The sequence below is a fragment of the Zootoca vivipara genome, chromosome 9 (assembly GCF_963506605.1).
Source record: "Zootoca vivipara chromosome 9, rZooViv1.1, whole genome shotgun sequence".
Lineage (NCBI taxonomy): Eukaryota > Metazoa > Chordata > Lepidosauria > Squamata > Lacertidae > Zootoca > Zootoca vivipara.
The window spans coordinates 73973270-74000914 of record NC_083284.1 but is presented as its reverse complement, the minus strand read 5'-3'; the positions used below and the strand labels follow the sequence as shown (position 1 = coordinate 74000914).

At 44.1% G+C, this 27645-nt stretch overlaps 1 protein-coding gene across 1 annotated transcript; it reads left to right on the top strand.

The window, feature by feature from the left end:
- Nucleotides 1-519: 519 nt before the first annotated feature.
- LOC118083669 (TRPM8 channel-associated factor 2) lies at nucleotides 520-24016 on the top strand. The gene is made up of 6 exons (XM_060279059.1): nucleotides 520-545; nucleotides 9624-10275; nucleotides 11802-12799; nucleotides 14189-14283; nucleotides 14853-15066; nucleotides 23657-24016. Exons 2-6 carry the CDS (start codon nucleotides 9659-9661, stop codon nucleotides 23998-24000), a joined length of 2268 nt encoding a protein of 755 aa, XP_060135042.1. The 5' UTR covers nucleotides 520-545; nucleotides 9624-9658; the 3' UTR covers nucleotides 24001-24016.
- Nucleotides 24017-27645: the final 3629 nt, after the last annotated feature.

Sequence of the window (27645 nt, the reverse complement as noted above, 5' to 3'; positions counted from 1 at the left end):
CAGTCCTTCTTGTTGGGCTTTCTCCCCCAATTCCGACTGGACAGTTGGACTCTCACTCCTGCTGTTCAGTTCTTTCTGGTCATCGCAACCTTTGATTTTTCTAATCTCCAGATTGCACTGTACCAGGTCATTTTTAATTTCCAATAGCTGTGCCAGCACAAACTGCATAAAGTCAGACATGTTTTGGCTATCTGGTTTCCTTCTCCAAGGACAGTCAGTGTTTGCAGAACAGGAAATGGTAGCCATAACTCATCCGAAATCGAAAGTCAAAAGTAATACTCCATTTTCAAAGAATATATCCTTTTTTCTTTACCAAGATCCAATCCAATTCCCTTATATATCCGGTCCTTATATTCAGTAGAGCTCTTGGCAATTCAGGATTTCAAAATCGACAGTACATTACTTTAGAACATAGCTGCCAAGTTATCCCTTTTTTAAAGGGATTTTCCATTATGCTGAATAGGCTTCCTCGCGAGAAAAGGGAAAACTTGGCAGCTATGCTTTAGAATGAATCACGATAGCCGCTTAGAGGGCTCTCCTCCAAAGTAAGTTACGGCTAATTTTTCCCATTTAGGCAGTTCTTAGCTTCTTAAATTCAAATGCAGCTTTGGGCTCAGGACAATATTATTGCCTTTTCCGTCCCACAGTGGTCAGGGGATGACTTCCTATTTTCCACCCCTTCCGGTGGCCCGATTTTTATTGATTTAGCTGTTCAGATTTTTTTTTATTTTCAGTACTCACGGTGCAGTCCTTTTTAGTTCCAAATTTAGAAAGTACCAATCGCTGTTGCTGGCAAGGTCGCAGCTTCGTGCCTCCGAGATACCTCGAGCAACAGCCCTCTTGGCTCTGGGGGGCTCCATTGCACAAGACCCAGTCCTGCTTTGGGGCTGCTGCCACCGGTACTGCTAAGCAAAAATGCACCGAGGTTGCAGGGCTCAGACTGGAGTGGGGCAGGGAAGGAAGGTGGGGAGGGGCAGTGCCAGATTTATGTATAGGCTAAGTAGGCTGAAGCCCAGGGCCTCTAAATCTAGGGTGCATTGCCAGCCCGTCCACACACACCCCAGCGGGCAGTCTCCCCTCTCCCCAAATTGCAAACCCAAGACTTCATGCAAGGGCAGGGCACCTCAAGCCCAGTAACTATAAGACTCAGGGCCAGCCAGTGGGGCACAATTCGATTTTTTTTTGTGGTACCCTAGTTCACAGCCAAAGTCTGCAAAATCTTAGAGATATAAATCCGTGTGCTAGGTCATTTTCACAAGGTCAGCAAAGCCCTTCAGAAATCAGACCTGTTATTGAGTTCTTGTGAAAGTTTGTACAGTTCACCTCTGGATTTTTAAAGGAAAATTAGAGAAGATTTTGATGAGCTTGAGAAATAAGCAAAAGCCCCCTTGCCAAATTTTAACCACAAAAAAAGGAGACAGAGAGTGAGGGAACGGCAAAGAAATTACAGAAGTGCACCTGATCATAGAATCATAGAGTTGGAAGAGACCACAAGGGCCATCCAGTCCAACCCCCTGCCAAGCAGGAAACACCAGCAAAGCATTCCTGACAGATGGCTATCAAGCCTCTGCTTAAAGACCTCCAAAGAAGGAGAGTCCACCACACTCCTTGGCAGCAAATTCCACTGCAGAACAGCTCTTACTGTCAGGAAGTTCTTCCTAATGTTTAGGTGGAATCTTCTTTCTTGTAGTTTGAATCCATTGCTCCGTGTCCGCTTCTCTGGAGCAGCAGAAAACAACCTTTCACCCTCCTCTATTTGATGCACTGATGCCTTAGATACACTTTCTTCAAGAGATAAGTTTAGGATACAATCCTTTATTCCTATATTCCTATTTTAGATGCACTTGAAGCCAATTTAAAAAGAGCCAGAAGCGGCGTAGTCATGCTAGCCACATGACGCGGAAGCTGTACGCCAGCTCCCTCGGCCAGTAAAGCAAGATGAGCACCACAACCCCAGAGTTGTCCACAACTGGACCTAATGGTCAGGGGTCCCTTTACTTTACTGTGTAGAGATGTTGCACAATTGTTTTCCATTCTTGCTATCCTGATAGCATCTAAGCAAGAAATTCAGCAAGGTGTTGATGGAAGCATACCCAGAAGATATTGATCTGAAATTTCTTGATGAATTTTTGCACTTTCACCTGTATATGAGGCAAAGCCATATGCTTACAGGCTCAGACCTTTATTAAATTATAGTAGTACCTCGTTTTGTGACCGGGATCTGTTCCGGAGCCCCATTTGCTGGCCGCAAATGGACAAAGCACCGCGTCTGTGCATGTGTGCATAGCGGTTTGCGCTTCTGCGCATGCGCGGCACACGATTTAGCGCTTCTGCGCATGCGCGAGCAGCAAACCCGGAAGTAACCCATTCTGGTACTTCCGGGTTTGCCACAGATGTTCGAGAGAACGGGCACTTGACGAGGTGGATGCTAGACGAGGAAAATATTCAGATGGCCTTTCCCACTGTGGAAGCAATTTTGCAGCTATTTCTTAGCTTTATGGTCACTAACAGCTCGGGAGTTTTTCAAGACTCAAAATAATTAAAAATGAATTAAGGGCCACAAAGTCTCAAGAGAGGTTGTGCGCACTGTACATTTCAACTGTACATTGAAAGTGACAAACTGAAACAAATTTTGATGAAGTTTTTTGATGTCCTTTAGAGGAGAAATTGTGAATTGCAGAATTTTAAATACCCGTCATTTTCCTTGGCTTCACTCAATTTTGTTTATAACACTTCCATTTTCTTCTAGTCGTGGGGGCGGGATTGTGAGGGGCCTCACAAGTGAAGTAGCCTTTTGCCTCTCTTCATCTGAATCCGGACCTGGGGAGGGGGCACCCCAAAACCTTTCCCACTCGTGTGTGTGTGTGTGTGTGTGTTGTGTGTTTGTGGCTATCTTCTCCTCCTTGCCATGCACCTTAGTTATACAACCCAGTTTGGTGTCATCTCCAAACCTGATGAGTATCCTCTCCACCCAAGTGGAGTTAAACCACACTGGACTCAAGAGAGAACCTTGCGGCACCCTCGCTTGTCACTTCTATCCAGGTTGACAAGGAACCGTTGATGGCCCATGTTTGGGCACAGCCCATCAGTCGGCTACAAATCTACCTAACAGTATCATTGTCCACATTTTACCACTTTGCAACAAAAATATCACACGAGACCTTATGAAAAAAGTCTTGCTGAAAACAATTTTCATAAATCCCTATTACCATTATAACCAATAAACATTAATCAAATCATAAGAAAATCAATACTACCACTTCTACTTAACCTTACTATATTTTTTCCAGGTATCTTGCTTCATTTGGGTGAGTTTTTTATTAAGAACAGGACTATTATGAATCCCAAGGTAGCATGGACTGGCTAGATGCAGAGGAGCGGTGGGCGGCACCAGGCAGGGGAACCCCCAAGGGAAGAAGGCTCAGTGCCAGGGATTGGTGGTAGGATAGTGATGAGTTGTCAGAGGTAGAAGGAGCAGACTGCGAGCAGGAGATGTCAGAAGCAGAAGAGGTGACAGGCTTTAGTGAACAGGAAGAGGCTGTGGCAGAGCACAGTTCAGACTCTGAGGCAGAAGCAGGGCTGGAGACAAGTAGGCCCAGGAGCCAGAGAGGCAGGCTTCTAAAGCCAGGGAGTCCCGTTGTCAGGAGTATGGGCAGGAGTCAGGCTCTGGGGCCTGTAGTGCTTTGCAGGACTGGGGCCTGCCTCAGCTTGTGCTGGAGAAGCAAGGAGTGGCCACTCAGGTGAGACCACTTGATATCTCACTGCACCTGGTGGCAGGAGCTGGGAGGGATAAAAGCTCAGCATTTCCCTTCAGCTCTTTGCCACAGCAACGCTATCCCTGCCTGGTTGCATCTGGCCTCTTGCTCCTTGGACCCTTGCCTTGCCGACGCCTTGCTCCTTGGACCCTTGCCTTGCCGACGCCTTGCTCCTTGGACCCTCGCCTTTGCCGACGCCTTGCTCCTTGACCCTTGGACCTTTGCCTTGCCGATGCCTTGCTCCTTGACTCCCAGACCTTCGCCTCTGCCTTGCTCCTTGACCCTGCGACTTCCTGCTGCTGGACCCTCAACGCTGCACCTGTTCCTGCTTCTACACCACCATCTTGCCTCTGGTCCTGACGTCCTCAGTCAGGGCTTCAACCGCCCGCCGACCGAACTGTGACACCCGTCCCCCCACTTGCTGTGACCAGCTGCCCTTGCCCCTGGTCTCCAAGAACATGCAGAGAAAGCAAACTGGCAGAGCAAGTTGTGCACAGATGCAGATTGAGACCGTGTGGGAAAGACCCTGGAGAGGTGGAAGGCAGGGGTCTTCTGTCCTCACAACTGCTTCATCGGGGTGAGACCTCTAGGCCAGAGTTTTACTTTAAACTGAGCCATCCCATACTTTAAACTGAGCCAGAGAATGAATGACTCTCTGCTGAGAAATGAGCAAATAAATAATAAGGCCCAGAAGACATTGAAGGATTATTTTGAATTAAATTTAAATAAAGGATCGGACATTCGTGTGGTTTGGGATGCTAGTAAAGCAGTAATGAGAGGATTCCTGATTCAATAGAATGCAATTTGGAAAAAGGTGAGAAATGAGAAAAAGGAAAATATTTTGGATAAGTTGAAGGAGAAAGAAAAAAAGTTGAGAGCAAAACCGAAAAGTCAGGAAATCCAAAAAGAGATAAAAGCTTTGCAAGTACAGTATTCCCAAATAATAAATGAAGAAATTGAATGGAAAATTAGAAGAATGAAACAAAGATCATTTGAATCGGCTAATAAATGTGGGAAACTTCTAGCCTGGCAATTGAAGAAAAGACAAAAAGAGAGTACAATTATAAAGATCATAGAGGAAGGAAGAACTATAGAGAACCCTGCAGAGATAAGGAAATGCTTCACAAAATATTATAAACAACTTTATAAAAGGGAAAAAGAAGATAAAGACAGTATAGAGAAATTTATAAAGGAAAATGGATTACAGAAAATCCCAGTTCAACAAAAGAACCTACTGAATGAGTTGATTACAAGACAAGAGGTTGAAGCAGCAATTCAAGAGCTGAAAAATGATAAGGCCCCAGGACCTGATGGACTGACCTCCAAATACTACAAAACATTAAAAAAAACTGGTTGATACAACCATTAATGGAGGTAGCAAATGAAATTTTAGGGGGGGCAGGGCACCAGAGACTTGGAAAGATGCATTTATCTCTCTGATTCCAAAACCAGATGTGGATAGGACTCAGGTTAAGAACTACAGACCAATCTCATTATTGAATGTGGATTATAAAATATATGCTAGTATTTTGGCATCAAGACTGAAAAGGGTGTTGAAAAACTGGATACACAAGGACCAGGCAGGATTTCTGCCAGGGAGACATATGAAAGACAATATAAGGAATATAATAGACATTTTGGAAAGACTGGAAATGAAAATAAACATCAAAGCACTGTTAATTTTTGTGGATGCCGAAAAAGCTTTTGATAATATTTCTTGGACTTTTATGAAACAAAATTTAGATAAAATGGAGGTTGATCAAAACTTTGCTAATGGCATTAATGGTATTTACTCTGAGCAAAGGGCGAAAATTATTGTAAATAATGTGGTCTCAGAAGAGATAAGAATAGAAAAAGGAACAAGACAAGGGTGCCCACTTTCCCCCCTTCTATTTATTTCGGTTTTAGAGGTCCTGTTGAATATGATAAGGAGTGATGAAGAGGTTAAAGGTATTACAGTAGGTACAAAACAATATAAGTTAAAAGCCTTTGCAGATGACTTAGTATTAACCCTGCAGAACCCTGAACACAGTGCAGTAAGAGCATTGCAGATAATACAAGAGTTTGGCAAGGTGGCGGGCTTTAAGTTAAATAAAGGGAAAACTAAAGTTTTAGAAAAGAATTTGACAATGCAAGAAAGACAAATGGTAGAGGACTGTACAGGACTGAAATGTGTGAAAAAGGTGAAATACTTGGGAGTTAATATGACTGCAAGAAATTCAAATTTATATAAAGATAATTATGAGAAATTATGGAAGGAAATTAAAAGAGATTTGGAGATATGGTCAAGATTGAAATTGTCCTTAATGGGCCGAATAGCAACCGTTAAAATGAACGTATTGCCAAGAATGTTGTTCTTATTTCAGGCTCTTCCGATTGTGGATAAGTTGAAATGTTTTCAAGAGTGGCAAAAGATACTGTCTAAATTTGTCTGGCAGGGGAAGAAACCCAGAATCAAATACAAACTTTTGACAGATGTAAAAGAAAGGGGAGGATTCTCACTGCCGGACTTAAAGATTTACTTTGAAGCAGCAGCTTTCTGCTGGCTGAAGGAATGGTTTTTGCTAGATAACGATGATGTGTTAGATCTGGAAGGCCATGATAATGCATGTGGGTGGCATGCGTATCTGTGGTATGATAAGGTAAAGGCTCATAAAGGCTTCAAAAATCATATAATCAGGAAATCATTGTTCAATGTATGGATCAGATATAAGGATTTGTTGGAAAAGAAAACTCCTAGGTGGATTTCGCCGCTTGAGGCGATGAAACCTAAAAGACCAAATATGGATGAAAATAGATTGAAGTATAAAGATATTTTGGTGGAGGAGGAAAATCAATTTAAGTTAAGGTCATATGAACAATTGAAGGATAAGTTAAGTGACTGGTTTCAGTATGTACAGATAAATGAAGCATTCAAGAGAGATAAAAAAATAGGATTCCAATCAGAAAAGTCGAAATTAGAAACAGAATTAATAGAGGCAAACAGCAAGAATTTGTCCAGAATGTATAATTTATTGTTAGAGTGGCATTTGAAAGATGAGCAAACAAAATCGGTTATGATTGATTGGGCCAAGGATTAATCGGTTATGATTGATTGGGCCATAATGTTATGATGTCAGATTGGGAAAAACTGTGGAAGAAGGGTATGAAATTTACGGCATGCACGGCGCTGAAAGAGAATTTAATGAAAATGATGTATAGATGGTATTTGACTCCGGTAAAATTAGCGAAAATGTATCACAAAGGTGATAATAAATGCTGGAAATGTAAAGAAGAAGTTGGTTCATTCTATCATATGTGGTGGACATGCCCCAAGATAAAAGGCTTCTGGGAAATGATTTATAATGAAATGAAAAAGATATATAAAAATACGTTTCTGAAAAAACCAGAGGCCTTTTTACTTGGAATAGTAGGGGAAGAAATTCCCAAAAAAGATGTCAATCTGTTTATGTATGCCACCACAGCTGCGAGGATTTTAATTGCAAAATATTGGAAAAAAGAGGAACTGCCCTCTTTACAGGAATGGCAAATGAAAATGCTGGACTTTATGGAACTGGCAGAGCTGACAGGAAGACTCAGAGATCAAGCAGGGGAAAGAGTGGAGGAAGACTGGAGAAAGTTTAAAATATATAGGGAACTACTTTTGAAAGTTGAAAATCTGAATATCTAGGGAAATACAGAAGTTAAGGCATTAGGGAGATAAGAGGAGTTTATAAGGTTGAAAAATTGATACGCAAATATAAAGATGAGATTAAGAGGAACTAAGGAGATTATAGTATGAAGGAAGTAAAAGAGATGAAATAGAAACTGCTACAGTGATATTCAAAATGAAAATCAGATAGTGGGGAGTTGGGGAAGCCAAAAAGACAATGATTTAAAAAGTTGATTAAAGATGATATGTTTATGTTATTGTTTGTATTGATGTCTTTTTTTTGTTGTAATGATGTTCTTTGTATTTTTGGTATTTTTTGTTTGTTATAAAATGTTTAATAAAAAATATTTAATAATAATAATAATAATAAACTGAGCCATCCCCAGACAGCCTTTCAAATAGAGGACTCCTACAAATAAAAGACAGTCTTCTCTAAAGTAAGACACATGGGCCCCTAGACCAGCACAGATACTTTCTTCTGTAAATTTTTTGACAGAAGGCATTGGACAGGCACGAATGGTCAGCTGAGTTTAACACAGAGGTACTGATGAATCCTAGGTGTGTTTGCACAGAATTAATAATAATAATAATAATAATAATAATTTTTATTTATACCCTGCCCTCCCCAGTCAAAACCGGGCTCAGGGCGGCTAACACCAATAAAATTACAATAAAACATAAAAAGCAATTAATTAAAATACAGTATTAAAATTTAAAATGCAGCCTCATTTTAAGTAGTCCATAAATCCAAACCATGAGGGAGGAAAAACACAGGGGTCAGACTAAGTCCAGCCCAAAGGCCAGGCGGAACAGCTCTGTCTTGCAGGCCCTGCGGAAAGATGACAAATCCCACAGGGCCCTGGTCTCCTGTGAAAGAGCGTTCCACCAAGTTGGGGCCAATACTGAAAAGGCCCTGGCCCTAGTAGAGGCCAATCTAGCCACCTTATGGCTCAGGATCTCCAGAATATTGTTGTTTGTGGACCTTAAGGTCCTCCACAGGGCATACTAGGAGAGGCGGTCCTGTAGGTACAAGTGTCCCAAGCCGCATAGGGCTTTAAAGGTCAAAACCAGCACCTTAAACCTGATCCTGTACTCCACCGGGAGCCAGTGCAGCTGGTAAAGCACTGGATGAATGTGATCCTGTTGTTGGTAAATTCAGTTCCACCTTAAGCATTATACCTTAAGGGTTAGACATGTTGCTGAGATAGTGTGTCACATGTCTATGCATTTCCGTTTTATGCTGTATGAGTTAGTTGCTGTAGGAGTATAGGAGGAGAAGCACTGCTCTCTCTCTCTCCCAAGTGTTCTAAGATGCTATAAATAAAACTGCTTATGGAAATACAAGATGCCTCTCATCTGCTTCGTCTTCTCCACTAACACTGCTAACCCTAGTTACAGGTAGGTAGCCGTATTGGTCTGAGTCGAAGCAAAATAAAAAAATTCCTTCAGTAGCACCTTAAAGACCAACTAAGTTTTTATTTTGGTATGAGCTTTCATGTGCATGCACACTTCAACAGATACAGGGTCTAGCTCTTCTGTTTCAGTGTACTGTATCTGACGAGGTGTGCATGCACACGAAAGCTCATACCAAAATGAAAACTTAGTTGGTCTTTAAGGTGCTACTGCTAACCCTGCGTGGATAAGCTCTGCTAATTGCGTGCCCAGGCTACTGCGGTCCCTGGGTCGTGTTCCCCGGCTTCTGAAGGGAGAGAAGAAGGGGGGGCTGTTGGCTTCCCAGTTTCGGTGATTGTCTCAACACCTGTAAGTCCCATTATATTCAACACGTCTGACTCCCTAGTAGGTGTTGTTAGGGTTGCAGCTTTAGTAGGTAAGACAGGTGGGATTTAATTTCAAAAGGGGTTTAATTTTCCTTCTGCAATTCTGGATATGTTAATACAATAAACCGTGGCTTTTTAAAATCTAATCGTTTCTAGGTACAGAAACAAGGAAAAGCTTAAAGGGATTATAGTGTGGTTACTGATTGGCCTAAAGCTACTACTCCCACACCCATTGTGTTCCCCACCCCCACCCCCAGAAAAAGTTAGCTGTTGGGTATAAAGGCCCCAACCTTTGTCACTGTGCACTGGCAGTTCTAGAGAGGAACTCAAGTTTGGTAAGGTTTTGTACACTTTAACTTTTTTATGGGGAAGTATGGATGTAGTGGGTATTTGCAGATTCTAACTAGATGTCTTGGATTCTCCCCCCCTCTCTTTCAGCTCCATCATTCAACAATCCATTCCAAACAGCTGGCATGGATTTCAAAAATTCTTATGCAACTCTAGTTAAGGGTGTCCCTTCTTTTGACTTTAGTGGAGGGTTCCAGCCTTGTGAGCTTCTGCTCACAGGAGATAAAGCTTTCCCTGTCCTTGCGAGTGCAAATGGGCAAGTGCTAATTGCTGCATCCCAGTACGGGGAGGGGCGCATGGTAGTTGTCTCCCATGAAGATGTCCTGAAAACTCCCCAGTTCTTGCCATTCATTAGAAATGTTTTGCAGTGGCTCAAGCCCTCAGTGGCATCGCAGGTGGGTGTCCATGCAAGCTTGGATTCCCTCTCTCAAATGCTCCTCCGTGATGGCGTGAAAGTGCAGGCGGGGGCAGCGCTGGGGTCTTCCCTGGGAGTCTACTGCGCAGATGCCTATGAGGAGGTGCACGCAGACGACCTTGTGCAGTTTGTGAAGAGCGGCGGGGGCCTGCTTATCGCAGGGCAGGCCTGGCACTGGGGAAGTCAACATGGCATGAAGAACACGCTGCTTGGGTTCCCTGGCAACCGGGTGGCGAGTGTGGCTGGTGTGTACTTCACTGGCAACGTTGGAGGCAAGGGGATCTTCCCTGTGTCCGCACAAATGCCGAGGATTCCACTTATCACCCAGTAAGTAAACCTCTTATCTACATTTTTCACTAAAAAAAAAACCCGTGCAAGCCAATTCCCAACATTCCATCCATCCGTGTGCGTGTGCGTGCGCGCGCACATATATACATACATACATACATACATACATACATACATACATACATACATATGCAAAACTTGTGACCAAACACAGGTAAGAATTCAAGTCTACTTTGTGGTAATGATGGCAGCAATTAAAAAAGCAATCATTCCCTGGCACACAGGGCATCCTCCCATTTCACCCAGCAGAGCTTTCTCCTACTGGCCCTAAGAGGTGATGTTAGGTATCCACCAAAGTCTCACTTCCGGTGACTTGTTTGCTAGGCACTGAGGATTAAATTGCTCATAATAATAGTTGTGATTCCCATATTGCAGGGAGTTGGGATCCTTTCCAACTCAACAATTATATTATTCTGTGCTTGTAGTCACCAAGATGCCTCTTTTTCTGCAGTGCCAGTGAGTTCTCCCAGGGGAGGGGTCGTCAGGAAATACTGGCTAATGTGAGCCAATTTTAGGGCTTAAAAGTGAGCCAGTGTGGTGTAGTGGTTAAGAGCGGTAGACTCGTAATCTGGTGAACCGGGTTCGAGTCTCTGCTCCTCCACATGCAGCTGCTGGGTGACCTTGGGCTAGTCACACTTCTTTGAAGTCTCTCAGCCCCACCCACCTCACAGAGTGTTTGTTGTGGGGGAGGAAGGGAAAGGAGAATGTTAGCTGCTTTGAGACTCCTTCGGGTAGTGATAAAGCGGGATATCAAATCCAAACTCCTCCTCCTCCTCCTCCTCCTCCTCCTCCTCCTCCTCCTCCTCCTTCTTCTTCTTAAAATAACCCTGGGGGAAATAGGAGTGCCCACAAATTATGGATTTAAGCCTTTAGCTTAAAGGGGTGGGTACAAAATGTTCCAGGGACAAAAATCCAGGTTGTCGTCCCTTCCTTCTGTTTCCCCCCTGCAGGGTTTTAATTTCTCTTTATTGGATGTAGTTGAATTATGAGGCTCCACTGCATGCAATAAGAGAAGGAGCCAGGTGCCTACCTAGGGAGACATGCGAATAAAAAACGAGTTACATACAAATTAGCCAGGCCAGCTCACCTGCCAGCCCATGTAAGGTACTGGTGGTCAGGATGAGCCCTGCGCCAAAAAGGATGTTTTTGATAATCACTGCCTTACTGCAGCCAAGTTTCACCCTGCATCTTTGCTGGCCATACAGCAAAATGAGCACATCACACCAGTGGGGCGTACGCATCTCTCACTGGAAAAGGTCTGGCTCTTTTGGAACTGCCACTGTAGAAGTCTAAGGAATTTGCTAGGGAAAACGTAAAGCAACGAATTCCAGCAGTAAATTACATATAAATCCTAGTGACAAAACTGTAATTTGTTGTATTGGAAAGTATATAATGTACATGAAATTGTAAGAATCTCTTGAGATCCTTCAAGAAGGACAATAAGATGCTGTCTCGCCATATAGTGTTACTCCTCATGATAAGAATTGATATTGCTTTTCTCCCAGGCATGGATTAGATATCCAAAGTGATTTAACAGCTCTTCTCAATGGATTGAAAGAATTCAAGATACAGGATGGCGTTCCATCTGAGCTGCTAATCCATGGAGTCTTGGCATTTCCAGTTGCCATAGATGATGCTCACCAGTCATTTCTTGCAGCTGCTCACTATGGGAGGGGACGGGTTATCGTAAGTGCTCATGAAAACCTATTTAGCACACCATCCATGAAACCTTTCATCATCAATGCAATCCGGTGGCTTAGTTCTGGGAAGGGAGGAAAGGTTGGTGTTGGAGATTATCTCCAGGACCTTCACTCCATGCTAGGTCAAGCAAAGATCACATCTGAGCTAACAGACCTTAAAGATGGCCTCAGCGTGTATTGCTGTACAGCCTACTATGACACAGAGGTGGAAAAAATCCAAGAGTTTGTCTCTGAAGGAGGTGGTCTCCTGATTGGCGGGCAAGCCTGGTCAAGTGCTGATGAAAATCCTGGTTCCAGTATTATTGCTGAGTTTCCGGGAAACAAAATACTGGAGAAATTTGGAATTGGAATCCTTGAGAATCCCATCAGCTCATCTGATAAAAGCTTCCCAGCTAGACAGGCCAGAGAAGTTGCTTTGGCATATCACTTCCGGAAAGCGTTCTTTCAATTCCAGCAACACATTCAGAACCGTCAAGCTCTGAAGTCGCCATATTCCTCATGGCTTAAGAAGCTAGGACAAGATTTGGTCACACTGATAAAGATACCAGCTGCTGACTCCCCATCTATATTCTCTGTGCATGAAGATCTGATGGAGCTGATGAAGTCCAGGGGAATTCCTGAGATCAGTGCAAGCAACCCCATCAAATCCAGTTCAGAGGAGGCATTTTTTATCAGGCTGGCTTCAGAGCTCTACAATGTTTCCCCAGAATTCCAGAAGCTAGCGCCCAGCCTGAATCAACAGCTTGGAGCAACTTACCCTATTTCCCCTCCTCAAACTATCAGAATAAATGGAAAGAATAATGGTAAGAAGTATTTACGATTTTTTTTTTATATTCAGCTAATTGCTATGGTTTTGATCTGCTGGCTTCAGCTATCTGAATACAGTATCCGACTTCCTGGGAATTTGCCATAACCTGGGAAGGGCCTTGTTGAAATATTGTCTCAGCCATAAAGTCATAGTGACCCTGAGCAAGCCATAACTCGGCTCATTCCTCACCTGCAATGTGTGTGAATAATTACTAATTACTGCTGAGCTGAAAGGTTAACACAACAAACTTTTGGATTGAAATAGGGCAGGCATCCCCAAACTTCGGCCCTCCAGATGTTTTGGACTACAATTCCCATCATCCCTGACCACTGATCCTGTTAGCTAGGGATCATGGGAGTTGTTGGCCAAAACATCTGGAGGGCCGCAGTTTGGGGATGCCTGAAATAGGGGGTACAAGGTGAATTGTCTCACATCTTTTTTTCTTTTTGTTAAATGCTATCACTATGCTATCAAATGTTTTTAGAGAAGCAGTGGTAGTTGCTGGCTTGTGGCTGCAATTTCTCCATCCCCATCCCCACCTCAAAATGTTTTGGGATGATGTTCTGTAATAACAAATTGTCGCTCCCAGGTGTCTTTTAGAGGAAAAGTGGGGGCTGGAATAAAGAGCATTCCTTGTTGTGGGGGCCAGTCTCCTACCCCATAAACACACACATTTCCTCAGATCGGTTGGCAAAATATATACAGTAATCTTTGTCCTAAAACTGTATTGGCCTACCTTAAATTGTAAGAATTGCTAAAGTAATGTGGTACATTCATGAGTTTGACCTCTTGAATTGTGCTGACTTTTGTTTATAGCAGTTACAGCAGTAAGCAATGGAACAATGTTCTGAAAACTGTTTCTCGTTTGGCTCCTGGTTGTGGGACTTCTGGGAATGACTTAACTGGAGCTTCATGCTGCTGTCGAATAGGGATGTTTTGTTTGTATACTCAGGACTTCTCTTTACAACAAACCACAAGCTATTTAGAATATGTAAATATGCAGATATGCTCTCTGGGAAAGATGGTAACTAACGGAATTCTAATAAAGTCCAGCTTTCTGAAGCTTTGTTCTGGGGGTAAGCCCCACCAAACCCAGAGGGAATTACTTCTGAACATCATTGGGGCTGTGCAGGAGCAACGCAGATACCGTTTTGGAGAAATGGTGGAATCAGAGCCAAATAAATTGACATCCTCCTATGGCTTACAAGACGTTCCAAGGATTTTATAGTAAAATCTCTAGTTAACCTATACAAAGTTTGAAGTCTTGGACTCAGTGGGAAAGTATTTTTGAAAAGGAAAGCTAACTAAACTGTTTTATTTGTACCGAACAACTTTTGACTGATTTATTTATACACTGTATTTCAACTGCTTTGACCTCTTGCAGGAAATGAAGCATGGAGAAGCACGGGCCTCTATTTCCCCCCAATGAAAACAGCCAGCTTGCTATTTCCCTACAATGCCATTGGTGCTAAATTACAGGTGCTAAGGAACTTACAATAACTTCAGCTGAACTGCAAACAACAGACTCTGTACTGTTTTTACTATATAGTTCAGATCTACTTAGGGGGCTGGAATTTCTTGTGAAATTATTGTGTCACAAGACACAATAGGTACCTCTAGCATGCTATATTCTTCCACTTTCTGTTTGTTGAGCACAATCATTGAGAGCCAACTCCTAGGGGCTGAGAGGTCTTCACCACCACCCCAATAAAATATTTAAGGGTGCCAGGCTTCCCCAAAGTTGACAGGCATTGCCATACAAATGGTGTGCGTCCACCGCATCATGTGAGCGATTATGCGGGGCGGGGCCTTCCCTGCCCCACCCCAGTATTGGCACCCCTGATTGAGAGGACTGACCCTGATCTGTAAGACCTGGGAATAAGGCTTACCTGGGAATAAATCAAAATTAAACTTTCTAATTTAGCATCAACACATCAGTTTCAAGGTGGGAGTCATGTCAAAGGGACACAGCAGACCAAATAGTGTTTAATGGCCCATTGTCTTTTGTAGCAAAGTCTGATTTGAAGCATCACACTTCCTTTCTCTAGGTGCAGATTGGTTGTCATTCGGATGACATAAGTGATGCCGAGGAGCTGAAACGTGCTCCCGTAGTAACAAGGAGGTTTGAAGTGAAGGCTCAGAGGGTGCAAGTCTCCAGCTTGTGGGGTGGCCTCTTATACATCATTGTGCCAGAGAAGTCATCGGTGGGCCTGATCTCTGTTACCATCGAAGGAGCAGTCCAGGCACCTTATTACAAACATGGTAAGAAGGAAAGTACACACCTACGAGTTGTGCAGAAGTCTCAGTGGCACTTATTTCTGAGTAGACTTGCATAGGAATGCCCTGGAAATGTTCTTTGAACTATAGGAAATGGATCCGAATTCAAACGTAAAGGAATTGGCAAGCTGGTAGGAGACCCACTGCATTCTGGGAGCTCCACAGAGCACACAGTTTCTTGCCTGGTGCTGCTCATAGAAAAACAAATCTTGCAGATACTGCCCCATCTAGACTCTTTGGCCATTCTTCTTATAGGGAGAGAGATAAAGTAATACGGTACAATTTTTAAAAAAAGTACTTCTGAATATGTTCAGAGTGCCATGGCCTCACTATTGCACCATTTCAGCCTGTCCCCCCACCCTTACCCCACCCATTTATCCTTAACAAAGAGTGTGTGGGGCAGGCCTGGAGTGTGGGGTGGCCCTTCTGTACCACCACCAAGACACACCTGATCATGTGTGATTGTTTTCACCTTGGTTGTAATATCTGAGCAAACTGTGCAACTCTTGCAACCATCGCGGATCTCCCAATGCCCTGCTGCCATGTCTAAATTCTGCTGGTGTTTCCAAGAACTGCTCCCCTCCTTTTTTTTAAAAAAAAAAGATTTTTATTAATTTTCAAACAAGACATACACAAACAAGACATATAATATAACACTGTCCCTTCATTTTCCCTCCACACACCGGTCCACTTCTGCCACCAGTAGGACCCGTGTGCTTTAGGAAACAAAGGGGTCCAATTGTGAATTGAGTTCTGCTTCCCCCCTCCCTCCTCCCTCCATATCCCCCCCCCTGCCACTGAGAGAACAGGGAGGAAGGGGTTATGGGGATCTGCATCCCCCAACTCTTTCATAATCATATTAATAAACCTAGAAGAAAAAGAAAGAAAGAAAGAAAAGAGGAAAAAAACCAAAAAAAAAACAAAAGAAAAATTAGGAAGAGTTCAAACTTCCCAGTTCTTATTATTTTAACATCTTGATTGCGACTCCCTCGATAGTCTTCCTAATGGTTTTCCTAACAAATTCTGATTACTTGTGGCGAATTTTCCAACTCAGTTTCAAATCTTAATCTTATAATATTAACTCAATCCTCCTCCTTTTTCATGCTGCCCTCCCACAGGTCCCCTCCTGCCACAAGAGGTGCCTGCAGAGCACAGCACTTCCAAGGTTCCATTTCCTCCTCACCCATCTGAGCACCCCCTGCCACTGAGTGCCTCAGAGTAAGGAGAGGGGGGTAGGCAGCTTTCTGCCTAAACACCTCACTTAACCTACAATAATTTACAGTAACTTAAAAATTCTTTCCAAACCATTCTTATACTCCCTTAAGGAAACATAACTTTTTTTCCCTTTCTTTTTTACATTCCATCTCCTCTCCCTAAGTCTTTTTCCCCCAATTGGTTCAGCATTTCCATTGTCATGCCAAGATTTCGAAGACCGTCTTTCAGAAACCAAAACAATGCCTTTTAACTAAAGTTTTTACCCCACACCCATTCTTTCCCAAATCCATCTCCAGACCTTCGCCCCCCCCCTGCCCCTGTCCTTCCCATCCCACAAAAACCCCACTCCACATTTTAACCCCTCCAGGATCTTCAATTCCATTAGACTTTAAGTCCCTTTGTCTCTCATCTTCTTGTTCTGTTTGTTTTTCTTCCTTTTGGAAATCATATTTTGCTTCATCCCAAACAAATTTGTCATAAAAAAATTCCTTCAGTAGCACCTTAAAGACCAACTAAGTTTTTATTTTGGTATGAGCTTTCGTGTGCATGCACACTTCTTCAGATACAGTGAAATGGAAGTTTCCAGGCACTTATGTAGAGAAGGGGTGGGGAGGGGTGGGGATGGGGAGGGGGGATCACTCAGAAGGGTGGTGGAAATGGGTGATTGACTGACTGATAGCTGTTGATGACCGCAAACGACTGCAAATGGTTTTGCATGAAAAAGCAAGGGTTGAGATGGCTGAAGATCGCTTATCATGTATAATGAGATAAGAATCCGATATCTCTGTTCAAACCAGGTCCCTCCATGGTTTTGAGCTTGGTGATAAGTTGCAATTCAGCAACTTCTCTTTCCAGTCTATTTCTGAAATTCTTTTGTAGTAAGACAGCTACTTTGAGATCTTGTATAGAATGTCCTGGGAGATTGAAGTGTTCTCCTACTGGTTTTTCTGTCTTCTGGTTCCTGATGTCAGATTTATGTCCATTTATCCTTTGGCGTAGGGTTTGGCCTGTTTGTCCAATATAGAGAGCTGAAGGGCACTGTTGGCATTTGATGGCATACACAATGTTAGAGGATGAGCAATTAAATAGTCCTGAGATGGTATGTTGGATGTTGTTGGGGCCAGTAATGGTGTTGTCTGGGTGTATGTGGCAGCAAAGTTGGCATCTGGGTTTATTGCAGGCTCTGGTACCAGTGTCCATGTTAAGTCTGGTGGTTGTATTATTGTGGGTGAGGAGTTGTTTAAGATTGGGTGGCTGTCTGTAGGCAATGAAAGGTCTTCCTCCCAGAGCTTGAGAAAGGGAGCGGTCATTGTCCAGGAGAGGCTGTAGATCTCTGATGATGCGTTGTACTGTTTTAGCTTGGGAGCTGTATGTGATGACTAGTGGTGTTCTGTTATTTTCTTTTTTGGGTCTGTCTTGCAGCAGGTTCTCTCTAGGTATCCGTCTGGCTCTGTTGATCTGTTGTTTAACTTCATCAGGTGGATATTTTAGTTCTAAAAAGGTTTGCTGTAGATCTCTTAGGTGAGATTCTCTGTCTGTAGAGTTGGAACAGATGCGGTTGTAACGTAAGGCCTGGCTGTATACGATGGATTGTTTGGTATGTTTGGGATGGTAGCTAGAAGCATGTAGATATGTTTGTCGGTCAGTTGGTTTTCTGTATAAGGTGGTGTCTATACGTCCATCCTGTATTTTTATAGTAGTGTCCAAAAAATGTATTTCTTGCATAGATTGGTTCATTGTTAGGTTGATGGTGGGGTGAAAGTCATTGAATGTCTGGTGGAAGGTTTCCAGGGTCTGTTGTCCATGTGTCCAGATAATAAAAATATCGTCAATGTATCGCAGGTACAGGAGAGGTTTGAGTGGGTAGGAGTTAAGGAAACGTTGTTCTAAATCTGCCATGAAGATGTTGGCATACTGTGGGGCCATGCGGGTGCCCATGGCTGTGCCGCTGATCTGGAGGAACAGGTCATCACCAAATTTGAAGTGGTTGTGGGTAAGGACAAAGTGGCAGAGTTTGGTAGCAAAGTCCGCTGTGGTTTTATCTGAAATGGTGTTCCTTATGGCTTGTAAACCATCATTGTGTGGGATGTTGGTATATAGAGATTCCACATCCATAGTGGCTAGTATAGTATTGTTAGGAAGATTGTTCAAATATTGTATTTTCCTCAGAAAATCTGTGGTGTCACGTACATAGCTGGGAGCACTGATAGCATATGGTTTCAGAACAGAGTCCATATAGCCGGAAACACCCACTGTAATGGTGCCAATACCTGAGATGATGGGGCGTCCTGGGTTTCCTGGTTTGTGTATTTTGGGTAGAAGATAGAAAGTTCCTGGCCGAGGTTCCGCTGGTGTGTTTGTGAGGATCTGTTCTTGGATGTGTAGGGGTAGCTCCTTAATAATCTTGTTCAGTTCTTTTTTGTATGCTTGTGTGGGGTCTGAGTCCAATTTCATGTAAAAGGCAGTATTGGAAAGTTGTCTGTGGGCCTCTTGGATGTAATCAGTTTTGTTCATGATGACGACAGCTCCACCCTTGTCTGCCTCTTTAATTATAATGTCTGGGTTGTTCCTGAGATTTTCTATGGCTCTCCTTTCAGCATGGTTTAGATTTTGTTGTAAGCGATGGTGTTTTCTGGTCACATCCGTTTGGATTCTGTGGCGGAAGCATTCGATGTACAGATCTAGTGTGGTATTGCGTCCATCAGGAGGGGTCCATGTGGAGTCCCTTTTTGTGTAACTTCTTTTCGGTGGTAGTTGGTGGTCAATGTTCTGTTCATTGATGCGTTTGGAGGGTGATGGTTGTTCCCCAGTAAGTTGAGAGGTGTTGTGTTGTGGGGATGTAGTTTGTTCTACTTTGTCTTGTTCTTGTGTGTGATGAAAATACTCCTTCAGGCGTAAACGGCGGAAAAATGCTTCCAGGTCCCCGCAGAACTGAATCATGTGTTGGGATTTGGCAGGGCAGAATGATAGTCCCCGTGAAAGGACGGATTCCTCAGCTGGGCTGAGTGTTTGCTGTGAAAGATTGACAATGTTGTTGATCTTGTTTTGATTGGTGGCCTGTAGGTTGGAAAGGTTGCAGAGTTTTTTATTTTTCTGGTTCTTCAGTAACTCCAGTTGAGAGTGGTAAATGGTTTGTTTTTCCTTGTGGAACTTCTGCCAGGCCGGGTGATTCCTGATGGAGTTCTCCAGTGCAGAGAGTTCCTCCTTTATTAACTTCTGTTTGGAATACAGAACGCCGATAAGATGTTTCAGCAGTTTCTTAGATAAAGTGTGGCATAGTTTTCTGGCATTTACCACTCTCAACTGGAGTTACTGAAGAACCAGAAAAATAAAAAACTCTGCAACCTTTCCAACCTACAGGCCACCAATCAAAACAAGATCAACAACATTGTCAATCTTTCACAGCAAACACTCAGCCCAGCTGAGGAATCCGTCCTTTCACGGGGACTATCATTCTGCCCTGCCAAATCCCAACACATGATTCAGTTCTGCGGGGACCTGGAAGCATTTTTCCGCCGTTTACGCCTGAAGGAGTATTTTCATCACACACAAGAACAAGACAAAGTAGAACAAACTACATCCCCACAACACAACACCTCTCAACTTACTGGGGAACAACCATCACCCTCCAAACGCATCAATGAACAGAACATTGACCACCAACTACCACCGAAAAGAAGTTACACAAAAAGGGACTCCACATGGACCCCTCCTGATGGACGCAATACCACACTAGATCTGTACATCGAATGCTTCCGCCACAGAATCCAAACGGATGTGACCAGAAAACACCATCGCTTACAACAAAATCTAAACCATGCTGAAAGGAGAGCCATAGAAAATCTCAGGAACAACCCAGACATTATAATTAAAGAGGCAGACAAGGGTGGAGCTGTCGTCATCATGAACAAAACTGATTACATCCAAGAGGCCCACAGACAACTTTCCAATACTGCCTTTTACATGAAATTGGACTCAGACCCCACACAAGCATACAAAAAAGAACTGAACAAGATTATTAAGGAGCTACCCCTACACATCCAAGAACAGATCCTCACAAACACACCAGCGGAACCTCGGCCAGGAACTTTCTATCTTCTACCCAAAATACACAAACCAGGAAACCCAGGACGCCCCATCATCTCAGGTATTGGCACCATTACAGTGGGTGTTTCCGGCTATATGGACTCTGTTCTGAAACCATATGCTATCAGTGCTCCCAGCTATGTACGTGACACCACAGATTTTCTGAGGAAAATACAATATTTGAACAATCTTCCTAACAATACTATACTAGCCACTATGGATGTGGAATCTCTATATACCAACATCCCACACAATGATGGTTTACAAGCCATAAGGAACACCATTTCAGATAAAACCACAGCGGACTTTGCTACCAAACTCTGCCACTTTGTCCTTACCCACAACCACTTCAAATTTGGTGATGACCTGTTCCTCCAGATCAGCGGCACAGCCATGGGCACCCGCATGGCCCCACAGTATGCCAACATCTTCATGGCAGATTTAGAACAACGTTTCCTTAACTCCTACCCACTCAAACCTCTCCTGTACCTGCGATACATTGACGATATTTTTATTATCTGGACACATGGACAACAGACCCTGGAAACCTTCCACCAGACATTCAATGACTTTCACCCCACCATCAACCTAACAATGAACCAATCTATGCAAGAAATACATTTTTTGGACACTACTATAAAAATACAGGATGGACGTATAGACACCACCTTATACAGAAAACCAACTGACCGACAAACATATCTACATGCTTCTAGCTACCATCCCAAACATACCAAACAATCCATCGTATACAGCCAGGCCTTACGTTACAACCGCATCTGTTCCAACTCTACAGACAGAGAATCTCACCTAAGAGATCTACAGCAAACCTTTTTAGAACTAAAATATCCACCTGATGAAGTTAAACAACAGATCAACAGAGCCAGACGGATACCTAGAGAGAACCTGCTGCAAGACAGACCCAAAAAAGAAAATAACAGAACACCACTAGTCATCACATACAGCTCCCAAGCTAAAACAGTACAACGCATCATCAGAGATCTACAGCCTCTCCTGGACAATGACCGCTCCCTTTCTCAAGCTCTGGGAGGAAGACCTTTCATTGCCTACAGACAGCCACCCAATCTTAAACAACTCCTCACCCACAATAATACAACCACCAGACTTAACATGGACACTGGTACCAGAGCCTGCAATAAACCCAGATGCCAACTTTGCTGCCACATACACCCAGACAACACCATTACTGGCCCCAACAACATCCAACATACCATCTCAGGACTATTTAATTGCTCATCCTCTAACATTGTGTATGCCATCAAATGCCAACAGTGCCCTTCAGCTCTCTATATTGGACAAACAGGCCAAACCCTACGCCAAAGGATAAATGGACATAAATCTGACATCAGGAACCAGAAGACAGAAAAACCAGTAGGAGAACACTTCAATCTCCCAGGACATTCTATACAAGATCTCAAAGTAGCTGTCTTACTACAAAAGAATTTCAGAAATAGACTGGAAAGAGAAGTTGCTGAATTGCAACTTATCACCAAGCTCAAAACCATGGAGGGACCTGGTTTGAACAGAGATATCGGATTCTTATCTCATTATACATGATAAGCGATCTTCAGCCATCTCAACCCTTGCTTTTTCATGCAAAACCATTTGCAGTCGTTTGCGGTCATCAACAGCTATCAGTCAGTCAATCACCCATTTCCACCACCCTTCTGAGTGATCCCCCCTCCCCATCCCCACCCCTCCCCACCCCTTCTCTACATAAGTGCCTGGAAACTTCCATTTCACTGTATCTGAAGAAGTGTGCATGCACACGAAAGCTCATACCAAAATAAAAACTTAGTTGGTCTTTAAGGTGCTACTGAAGGAATTTTTTTATTTTACTTCGATCCAGACCAACACGGCTACCTACCTGTAACCACAAATTTGTCATAGTCCAAGTCCTCTTCCAGTTGTTTCTCCTCACACACAATCTCAGAGTCAGCAGTCTCCAAATTTAAATTATCCTCTAAGTCCTGGACTTGGACTTCAATCTCAACTGGTGGTAAGTTGGGATGTTGCCGTTCCTTGTAAAAATCTTCCCATGACAGCAAGTAGTTCAGCACAGTCTCCTGGAAGGCTCGAGACAGCTTTGTTTTCATACCTCTCGTAACCGCAGATAAACAGGGGGTAGGGAACAATGGGTACTGGAAAATTCCTTTCTCAGACGATCGACTCCATTTTGGCTGTTCTTTTTCTTAATTCTTAACTCAGTCCCAAATCCATTCTTATTTCCAATTTAAATAGTTCTTTCACATTTTCAAACAATTTTTCCTGTTCACAGCAGTGCAATCAATCCACCCGGTCTTTTGACAGTTTGACAGCTTTTGACAGCTGTCAAAACACTCTTCCCCTTAATGCCGCTGTACCTCAAGGGGTGCCGGACTCAGGGGCTGAGATGGTTCCAAAAAGTCTTTTTTCCCTCTCGGGTCCACAGTTTCAATTTCTTTCGTTATTCGGCTTAGGATTTTTTTTTCCAAACGCCTCCCAGTTTCCCATTAGGAAGAGACCGGCTTCCGTTTCTTTAGAGTCTCTCCTATTTTCCAATCAGCAAATTTAGGATCCAGATCAAAGTTCCACTTACTTCTTTAGGGATCTTTAGTTTCAAATCGGAAGAATCCGCCGCTTGCCGGGTCAGGACTCGGAGCTTCGCTTCCCGGAGGTAAGATGTGGCCCAAAATGGCTCCCGCGGTTCAACCCCGCCGGCTCACGATCGCTCTATTGAGCTCTCGGGCGGCGGGGGATCCGCCAAACGGAGCAGCCGCTGGACGCCTGAGTCATCGGAACTCTCGATCCGATGCTTTTACGGGGAGTCCGCTCGCTCTGCGGACTTCCCCCCCCCCCTCCGAAAAGCCAGGGACCTCGGCACGCGAAGTCCCTGCGTCCTTCTCACCGCCGCGACGAACCGGAACTGCTCCCCTCTTTGCAGCAAACTTATGAACACTTTGCAGCTCCTCCTATTATTGCAACCTGACATCCATTGCTGCCTTCGGCCTGGAGTGCCACCTGGCCTGTACTTTGAAAGGATGGTGGAATCAGCTGAGGCACTCCAGGACTTGCGAGTCCCCTTCTTTTTATGAATGGATGCAAATACTGTTAATGAGTGTTATCTGTCATTTCTTTTTTTAGAGACTGGTTATTTTTTTTCTTTTAAATGAACTTGCCTAATTGCTTGGTGTTATCCACATAATGGAAAAGTATGCAATGTGGTTTTTTTCCCCCAAAATAAACATCTCCCTTTACTAAAATATTTCACTAGGTGAAACCAGCACGTCTGCCTGGCAGAACACTATCCGCCACTTTCCTGCTCCCTGGGCTGAGCTAGAAACAGCAAACGTTATTTTGACAGTGCCAGCAGACAATGTGCGGACTATGGACAATCCTGGGATTCTTCTCACCATCTGGGACGACATGATGAAGGCAGTGGCCAAGTTAGCATCCGTCCCTGCTGTTTTCCCCAGGCCAGAGAGAATTGTGGCAGATGTTCAAATATCAGTTGGCAAGTACAATATTTACAAATTCATACATTATGTGGCTGAAAGTGGCATTTTGCACAATGCAGCAGTTTTGAGACAAGCAGCCCAGAGGGCACTGGTGTGCTAGAAACTTAAGCTAGCTGGTTATTTTGCCATTTCGCTCTCCTGACTTACCCCTGAAGATTTCTGGGAATTGTAGTCTGAAGGGCCAGACATAAGAAGAATGTTGCATTCTACCAGATTCCCTTGGATCTGTGCCACCCATTTCACATCCTCGGGCTTTGCAGTGAGCAATCTACATGTATCGCCCCGCCCTGTGAGAGTACAGTTGTCATAGCTGCCAAGTCTCCCATATTCTCCGGGAAACCCCCGTTTTTCTAGCTGTTCTCAGCTGAAAAAACGGATTTTTTTGTTTTTTCCCGGTTTATTCTGGCGCGGCGGCCATTTTGGAACTGGGCGGAGCATGCTCAGAAGCGACTTTTGATGCAGCTCTGCCCAGTTCCAAAATGGCGGCAGCGCTACTTCCGGTCTTCTACTTCCGGTCCGGTCCCTTATTTCTCCCACAGCAACTTGGTAGGTATGACAGTTGTAGCTTCCCTTAGGTCAAGGGTACGTGACTTTTTGGGCTCTACAATCCTTAGTCAGATTGACCAGTTTTGATGGGCGAGTGGAGCCACCTAACTGTCAAACCACCAGCTGTCACAAAGATGCCCACTATTTTGATGCTTTGAAGTCCCAAAGTTGGAGGGGGAAATGGAGTGGAGGGAGATACTTCTAAGCAGGCGTATCAGTACAGTCACCTTCCTAATGACAATGGATTTGCATTGAAACTGCTGCCAAAACCAGCAAGGGTGGTGGTGGACCTTGTATAATTGAAACCATCAACTGACATCATACCACCCATCACAGTGACATCAGCTGATTGACAAGTGAGTTGTTTTTTTAATGGTCTTTTGGGTCAAACTGGCTGGCCAAGATTGTCCCACAGGCCAGGCAGCTCCACACCACTGTCTTAGGCTCTCCTTGCCCAAAGGTCTCCCTCGGAGCACGTGGACCTTTGCCCTAAGGAAGCCTGTTTGCTATATGGACACGTCTTTTCACAAAAGCTGGGTTCCCAAAGGCATCTAGTTGGCCACTGTGAGGACTAGGTCTCTTCTGATTCACTTTAGTTGTCAAAGTGTTCCTTTATAATGGGGCATAGCCTGAGACCATATGATACAACCATCTTACTAAAACTAAGCAAGTTTGGTTTGGGTCAAGTGCCTTGGTAGGAAGGAGCCTAGGAACCATGATGGAAGATAGAATTCAGTCTTCTGTCCTGTTCTCAAAAGGCAATGCACACAGACAAATGCACAAATCCAATGATGATGGTGATGGTGATGGTGATGCTGATAATTTATTATTTCTATCTCGCCCATCCAGCTGGGCCTCCCCAGCCACTCTGGGCGGCCTCCAACAGAAGGTTAAAAATACATTAAAACATCAGTTATTAAACTGTCTTCAGATGTCTTCTAAAAGTCTGATAGTTGTTTATTTCTTTGAAATCTGATGGGAGGGCGTTCCACAGGGCAGGTGCTACTACCGAGAAGGCCCTCTGCCTGGTTACCTGTAACTTTGCTTCTCATAATGAGGGAACCGCCAGAAGGCCCTCGCCGCTGGATCTCAGTGTCCGGGCAGAATGATGAGGGTGGAGACGCTCCTTCAGGTGTTACTGGGCCAAGGGCCCAGGTCAGCACCAACACTTTGAATTGTTCTCGGAAATGTACTGGGAGCCAATGTAGGTCCTTTCAAGACCAGTGTTATGTGGTCTTGGCTGCCGCTCCTAGTCACCAATCTAGCTGCCACATTCTGGATTAGTTGGAGTTTCCAGGTCACCTTCAAAGGTATCCCCACATAGAGCGCATTGCAGTAGTCCAAGCGGGAGATAACTAGATCATGCACCACTCTGGTGAGACAGTCTGTGGGCAGGTAGGGTCTCAGCCTGCGTACCAGATGAAGCTGGTAGACAGCTGCCCTGGACAGCCTCCATGGACAGCTGCCAGTCCAAAATGACTCCCAGGCGGCACACCTGCTCCTTCAGGGGCACAGTTGCCCCATTCGGGACCAGGGAGTCCCCCACACCCACCCACCCCCTGTTCCCCCCAAACAGTACTTCTCTCTTGTCAGGATTCAACCTCAACCCAATAGCCGCCATCCATCCTCCAACCGCCTCCAGGCACTCACACAGGACCTTCACCGCCTTCTCTGGTTCTGATTTGAAAGAGAGGTAGAGCTGGGTATCATCTGCATACTGATGAACACTCAGCCCAAACCCCCTGATGATCTCTCCCAGCGGCTTCATTTATGTTAAAAAAACATGGGGGAAGAGGACAGGGAACCCTAAATATGGCTTGCTTGCTGCCTTAGCCAATGCCTGCTCTGCCCCAACAACCTTTAAGCACATCGATCTGAGTAGTTTCCTCATGTTTCCCAACAGACAACATCACCTGACCAGAAAGCCATTTGTGCTGCCATGATTTCCAAAGGGTGGCCCTCAACTGCATGCTTAGACTGTGTTTTATCTACAGCTGGTTCCTTGACATTCAGCTCCTAAGGGTCTATTTTATGTGTCTTTCTCCTCCCTCGCCGCTTCTTAGGTTGGATGCATGCAGGCTACCCAATCATGCTTCACTTGGAGTCTGTGCAAGAGATGATAGATGTGCAGTCCATACATGCCAATGGCCTATGGGGTCCCATTCATGAGCTAGGGCACAACCAGCAGCAGGACGGATGGGATTTCCCACCTCACACCACTGAAGCCACCTGCAATCTCTGGTCTGTCTATGTGAATGAGACTGTCCTGAGCACCCCAAGAGAAAGGGCCCATGAGGAACTTCTGCCGGAGCTCAGAAAGACAAGGATTGAAAATTATATTAAAACCGGCCAGCTAAAGGACTTTGAGCTGTTTACTGCACTGGAACCATATTTGCAGGTAAAATGCAATAAAAGTATATCAACATTCCATGCCTGATTTCTGTGGGAACCGAAGGCTGTGGCTATGGGAGAAACAAGAACCTCTTGGGCTGTTAATACTATGACCACCGCCACTGTAGGCTTAGGCTGTATATATGTGTAAATGAACCCTATATCATAAAAACAGCACAGTCTCCGTTGTCCCTCATTCTAAGGAAACATGAACCTTGGGTAAGTGCCTGGAACCCCTGGAATCTTGCACCATTCAGAGATTGGGGTGGCATGCAACATAACTTTGCATAACTTTCTGAGCATAACTCTTCCTTACTTTTTACAGGTATGTAGCCGTGTTGGGTCTGACGTAGTCAAAACAAACAAACAAACAAAAATCCTTCCAGTAGCACCTTAGAGACCAACTAAGTTTGTCATTGGTATGAGCTTTTGTGTGCATGCACACTTCTTCAGATACACTGAATCATGGGATACACAGTCGTCAACAGGTTTACCACTCCTATCAGCCAATCACCCATTCCCACCACCCTTCTAAGTCATACCCCTCCCCACCCTCTGACTATACATAAGGGTCTGGTGACTTCTGTTTCAGTGTATCTGAAGAAGTGTGCATGCACATGAAAGTTCATACCTATGACAAACTTAGTTGGTCTCTAAGGTGCTACTGGAAGGATTTTTTTTGTTTGTTTCTTCCTTACTTTGTACATAGAAGCCATTATGAAGTACTTCAGAAAGGGACTGAATCCACACGTTTTTCTGATTTTCAGCTGCAGGAGGCATTTGGATGGGAGCCCTACATGCGCATTTT